Source organism: Elephantulus edwardii, unplaced genomic scaffold (assembly GCF_000299155.1).
Source record: "Elephantulus edwardii isolate Elephantulus edwardi_28Jun2011 unplaced genomic scaffold, EleEdw1.0 scaffold00118, whole genome shotgun sequence".
In the NCBI taxonomy this organism is placed as follows: Eukaryota; Metazoa; Chordata; class Mammalia; order Macroscelidea; family Macroscelididae; genus Elephantulus; species Elephantulus edwardii.
In genome coordinates this window covers 348,280-354,279 of record NW_006399868.1, presented here as the reverse complement: position 1 = coordinate 354,279, position 6,000 = coordinate 348,280, and the positions used below count along the sequence as shown (strand labels likewise).

Genomic DNA, 6,000 nt, shown 5'->3' with positions numbered 1-6,000 from the left:
ATGCAGCAGGGATTGCACTGAAGGGAGACACATGTGAACAGGTATGCAGCAGTTGTTGCACTGAACTGAGACAGGTGTGAACAGGTATGCAGCAGTTATTGCACTGAACTGAGACAGGTGTGAGCAGGAATACAGCTGGTATTGTACTAAGGTGACAGTCTATCCAGGCAGTGAGCCTACCTCTAGCGCCCCCGGGTGACACCAGCAGAACTCACCAGGACCCGTCGGCAGGATCACACCTTTACTGGGTGGCTGTGGGCTGCTTGGAGCTCTGTTTTGTCTCAGGCAGCTGACAGGTCTACAGGGGGCCCACTGCAGAGCCTCTCCCAGGGCGCATGCCATTCGTCTGTGTAGCTCACCCCTGATCGAGACCTGTGAGCCTCCTGTTTGCCACAGATGGGAGTGGGCTGTGCACAGGGTGGGGACCGAGAGCAGTGGAGCCTAAGCCCCTGGAAGTCCCCCTCAGCCTCCATCCTGACACTTCCCATGTGGCCAGAGCTGAGCTCTCGCAGGAGAGCTTGGCTTCCAGGCTTGTTCTCCAGATACATCCAGACAGTCTTCCCCGTCTGGCTCCCCAGCCCAGGCCTGAGCTCACACACAATTTCCAGCCGTCAGAAGCCAGCAGGAACTCCAGACCAGAGGCAGACGTTTCAAACCTCCTTGCTCAGCTCACCTGGTCCAGGGACAGACCACCTACCCAGCTGATTACAGCCTCTCCGCAGGTATATGGGCTGCTGGCCTGGCCCAGCTCACTCTCACATCCACTTTTGGTGGGAGCTTGGTGTGCTAGATGAAAAGAAGGGGGATCAAGCTGGCTCTCACCCCCACCTTCTGCTGCACAGCTGTGTACATGGAGATGGTTTTACTTTTATCATTTCACAGCCTCAATGACTTCCCCTGAAAAGGCCACACATGGTTTAGTGCGTGATCACTTCTTAATGGTAGTAAATGGAGCTCAGCAGAGGTCAAGCGGACAGGGTGCGATAGGGCACAAATCTCCCCTCTGTTGTACACGGGATCTCTATGAGTTGGGGACACAGCACCCAACAATCAACAACAGGAAGGAGTCCTGAGAAAATTCTGGTGGCAGAGTGTGCAAAGAATGGAGCTGCTAATCAAAAGGTCTGTAGTTCAAACCCACCAGCTACTTTTGAGAAAGATGGGCAGCTTCCTTCCATAAAGATTGTCAGCTTCAGAAACCTGAGAGAGGGTCTCCATGATTCCAAACCTCCCTGAGTGCATCAAGCATCGTCTCCTCCACCCTGGATATTACTGTGGAATAACCAGCCAAGATGTGACAGCAGAGAAACAAAGTGAGCGGCCGTGAGAAAACAGACAGCAAGGTGTTCACTAGAGGAACAGTAAGGAAAGAGAAACGGAGCTTTCTGCAGGATGGCCTCTGTCCTCCAACTTGCAGAACACTTTTTTTAAGGAGGGGCAAGTGTAAAGTCACACATTTCACAGATATAAGAATGAGATTTTTCACAACACTCTTATTTCCAAACTGGCAAATCCCTGCCACCTGCCTCTCTCATACAGCCTTCATATTGTTGTTGTGTTCTGAGGTGCTAATGTTGCCAGGCTGGGTCTAAATAATGACTGGAAAGTCAGACCACATTGCAGAAGGAGAGATACAGACATGTTCAAGAATAAGGAAGGTAGAGATTTCTAAGAAAATTCTGTAGGAGGAGAACATAGAAGGTCCGAGAGGATCACAGGCAGGTCTCTCCAAGGAACAAATGTTCAGGGCTTTTCTAGAGCTGTTTCTCACGGGAAGGGGTATCTTTCAAGAGTGAAGGGAGGTGTATTTGCCCAGCTTCAGTGAGCAGTCTTCTCCAGCTGACCCTACAGCAGGCATCCCAGGCAGTAAGTCACCGAGGAGGGGACTGCCTATCTTCTCTCTGGGAAGCGGCTGCGGGATTCAAACCTCCCACATCTGCAATGCCAGCGTGATGCCTGACCACGAGGCCACCAGCGCTCCCCTGTGATTTATAGCCTCTGACAAACCTGTCAGCTCTGGGTTGGCTGAGACTTGATGGTACACAACAACATATGCTGGGAGCGCTGTTGGCCGGAAGGTAAGGAGTTGCATTGCCTCCAAAGGCAAGTAGTTCAAATCCACCAGCTGCTCCATCGGAGAAAGATGGACAAATTCCCTCTTAGGTGATTTACAGCCTCTGAAAACCTGCTGAGGGTCAGTATAAGTTGGTTCCAACTCAACGGCACATAACAACCCAGAAAGTCTTTGGACAACCGAATATAGACTCAAGAAGAATGGCGTTCATTGCTATCAATAATGTCAACATGTATGTATTTGCGATAATTCCGTAGAGGAGAATACTTTATGAACGAAAATATCTCCTTATCTAACCGGTTCCCGCTTGTTCCCTTCATATAGTTGTAAACTAGTGAGTTTGAGGAGGTCTGGAGTTTTTTCCTTTTTGTTCCTTTTTCTCAATACCATTGTGGGTTAGAGAACCTTGAGCGAATTACAACGAGGGTCTCTACCACACGAGCTGGTTCCTGCTCTTCCACACTCCTCCCACGGTGTCCACGTTCCCAGCATCCCATAAACCAGCCGGTAGCAGGCCCGGTGATTAAAGACCCTCTCCTCGCCCCACCTCACCGACCCGCAGCCCCAGCTCTGCTCTGCGCTCAGCTGGGAAGCGCCTGAACGCAGCTCCGGCGGGAGACTGAAGCCAGGAGAAGGATCCAGGGGAGCTTTTCACCAAGCCAGGTTAGGCAGGGACCAGCAGCGGCAAAGTTTATTAACAAGTGAAAGGCCGGGATGCGGCTTTCATCTCAGGCATTTTAATGAAGACAGAGGGCCCTCCTTCCCAGCGGCTATTGCAGGTCTGCAGAGGGACTCGCTGTGACTTGCCAACCCCGCCTTCCTCTCTTACTCAACTAAGAAGAAAGAAGGGGAGAATGAAAACCACAAACCCAGGAGAGCGGAAAACTCAGGGAAGTGGTCGAGGGGGTAACAGCAAAACGCTGGCTGACCCCGGTCCTTAGAAGCCAACTGACAACAGGAAGGAAGCTGGTTGACCCTCTTCTCCTCCCCCTTTCCCGGGTGAGAAGCGGCTCCTCCTCCTCTTCCTCCACCTCCTCCTCCCCCCTAGTCCCGCGACCCTGGTGCAAGATGCAAACGGCCGCGCTCTGTCCCAGCGGAGGCAGAGGAGGGAGCAGAAGGCGCAGCCCGGCGCCGAGCCCGGCGAGTCTGTCCACCGACAGGGGACACCCCGAACCAGGGGACCTGGAGCCCGGGTCCCTCCGCGCTGCTCCAGCCTCGCGGGCAACCCCTTCCTGGCTCCTCCGCCGAATCTGCACCCCGCACCCCATTTCCAAGGGGACGCCCATCCCCTCGCGTTCTGAGCCCGTGCGCCTCGCGCAGGTGGCCAAACGCCCTTGCCCGCGCGCGCCCCCTGCCGGAGCGGGCCGGCAGCGCGGAGAGCGGGGCGCGGGGTCGGGAGAGCCGCCGAGCGCGCGGAGCCGCCGCGAGCGTCCCCGATGGTGCCGCCGCCTCCTCCGAGCCGGAGAGGAGCGGCCAGCGTGCAGCTGGGCAGGAGCCTGGGGCCGCTGCTGCTGCTCCTGGCGCTGGGACACACGTGGAGCTACCGGGAGGAGGCCGAGGACGGCGACAGGTAGGCGCTGCCAGCCGCGGTGGCTGTGCCCGCGCTGCGCGCGCCCCGAGCCCCGGTTGGTGCGCGCCGGGCCGGTGGGTGTGGGCGGCTCCCACTTCCACCTCACCCTGCGCCCCCGGCGCGGAGAGGGCCCACATCTGCCCTGGCTGGGATTGCACTCGGCTCTGGTTCTGGGGTGACAGCCTCCGCGCCCCCAGCCTGGGCGCTCTCATTGGCGGGCACGGCGAGACCCCCCACCCGCCTCCTGTCGTCCTCCTCGCCCCGCTCCTGCAGCTCCGCCTCTGCCCGCTCAGGGTTCGTTCTGTGCGGGCCACTGGCGGCCTGTGTCCCCGGCGGCCCCTTGGATAAGCCATTTACCATTGCGGGTCCCCAGAGCGCAGGCCGCCCGCAGCCCTCTGGCTTAGAATAAACAGAGTAAGTGCTTCTCCAACTTTTTTGTCTGTAGAGAAATTTGCTCGGAAAACAAAATAGCGACGACCAAATACCCGTGTCTGAAGTCTTCGGGAGAGCTCACCACGTGTTTCAGGTAAGACTCGAGGGACCCACCCTGCGCCCCTGGCTGTGTGGGAACCGGCCCTGGGAAGGATGGGTTTGCAGGCGCACTTGGGGATGGGGGCCCCGCGTGTGCTGGGAGACAGCGCAGCGCAGATTCCGGGCGATCCTTGTGTGTGTTTTCTGGGCCAGAAGCTGCGCCTTCAGACTGTATTGGATGTTTTGCGCTCCCTGGAATTTCTTGCCCGTTGGAGAGCTGCTATGGAGGGAGCAAGGGACGGGAAGAGGTGGAAAGTTTATGAGGAAAAGTGGACTGGATTGTGAGTGTAAACAGTGAGGCATAGCGAAGATGAATGACTGTTTTTCAGCTTGCGTCTTGTTTTGAAAACACAAAGTCAACAACAAGGACAGACTGGGCACTTGGCAGTCTTTGACCTGCTGCTGCTGGGACAGTGTGTTGCTGTCACAGCCTCAATGGGGAGAAGGGTGAGGAAGGAGGGTGGGTGGTGGATGTGGTTGTGTTGAGGGAAAGTGAAACGGGTAAAGGGAGCAGAGGCGCCAAGAGAGGAGGAACGGGCTTTCTGAAAATGTAGCTTCTGTGTTATCGTCACCAGGGCGCTTGTTGAGACATCAGCCAGGATGGAGCTAGGACGCCTGCACTGCACACACCCGCGCCGACCCTTCTTACCCACAGCAAACAGAGCCCAAGCCCCGGGGGATGTGCCCTCTTGGAGCTCTTGTGTTTATCTTTATCGTTGAACTCTTGGCTTCTATTCCCTGGCTTTCACTGGATAGAACTGACACGTGCCCGTAAATATTTATTAGCTGCCTGCTATTTAAAGGTGCTGCGCAGTGCACAGGAGCCCCTGTGGTGGCCTAGTGCATTGGGAGCCAGACACACCCCTGCCCCCCAGGAGAAAGGTGGGCAGTCTCCTCCTGCAAAGATTTACACCCTTGCTAATCTGGTGGAGGGTGGCTGTGAGTCAGAATCAGCCCCAAGGCTGTGGATTTGGAGTTCTGAGAGCAAGGTACAAGAGCCCAGATGGCACAGCGGTTTAAACACGGGGCTCTAGCCAAAAGGTGAATGGACAGGTAGTTGGAACATCCCAATTCCACTGCTGAAGGAAGAGGTGGGAGACTGCGCCTGTACAGAGCATGACCCTGGCATCCCTGTGCCCGCACTTCTGTTTTTCCCGGCTGCTCCAAGTCCCCGTTAACTCCATGGTGATGGGATTTTGTGTGTGACCACACCCTTTACGGGCTCCTCTCAGCAGCTCTTACACTCTGCGTGGGGTGCTGAGTAATAGTGGATAGTAAAAGCCAGCACCACAGCCCTCAGGCTTATACGATGTCGCCGTGTACAGTGTTGTGACAAAGGCATCAATCATAGCACTTTTGGCTGCTGGTTGCTTTGTTTCATACACACAGAGGGTGTGATAGAAGGAGCTTCGGGGCTCTGTCTCCGTGGTTGCGTGAGTTACGTGGAGCGGCCATGCTGTTGAGGCTCCTGCTGCCCAGAGGAGCAGGTTTGCGCTGTAGTATGTGGGCTGCCATGCGTTGGGGGCCGACTTACCAGCAGCTAAAAGCGACAGTGTAGAGAAGGGAGTATGGTCAGATGGAAGCTTGATTGGCTTAACCGCGCGGTCATGGTGTGTCAACGTCAAGTGGCTGGGACTGCTTGCCTGCTTTAGTCCATCTGCTCAGCCAGTCTTTTTTGGGGATGCATTATTCTCATTTGTCACTGCAGTCTAGCACCTCTAGTTTGACTTGGAAGGTGTCCCTGATGAGCTATGCTCATTTGTTCAGTCCCCAAAGGTCACACTCCACATAAATCAGTGACAGTTACAAAATGCATATCCGATTT

The 6,000-nt window shown here is 55.7% G+C and overlaps 1 protein-coding gene across 1 annotated transcript in view; it reads left to right on the top strand.

Moving 5' to 3' along the window:
- Positions 1-3,507: 3,507 nt before the first annotated feature.
- Positions 3,508-6,000, top strand: part of CCBE1 (collagen and calcium binding EGF domains 1) — a 212,970-nt gene continuing 210,477 nt past the window's right edge. Inside the window, exons 1-2 of the mRNA XM_006892751.1 lie at positions 3,508-3,644; positions 4,090-4,170. Coding sequence (XP_006892813.1) covers positions 3,511-3,644; positions 4,090-4,170 — 215 coding nt within the window. The 5' untranslated portion in view covers positions 3,508-3,510. The remainder of the gene's footprint in view (positions 3,645-4,089; positions 4,171-6,000) is intronic.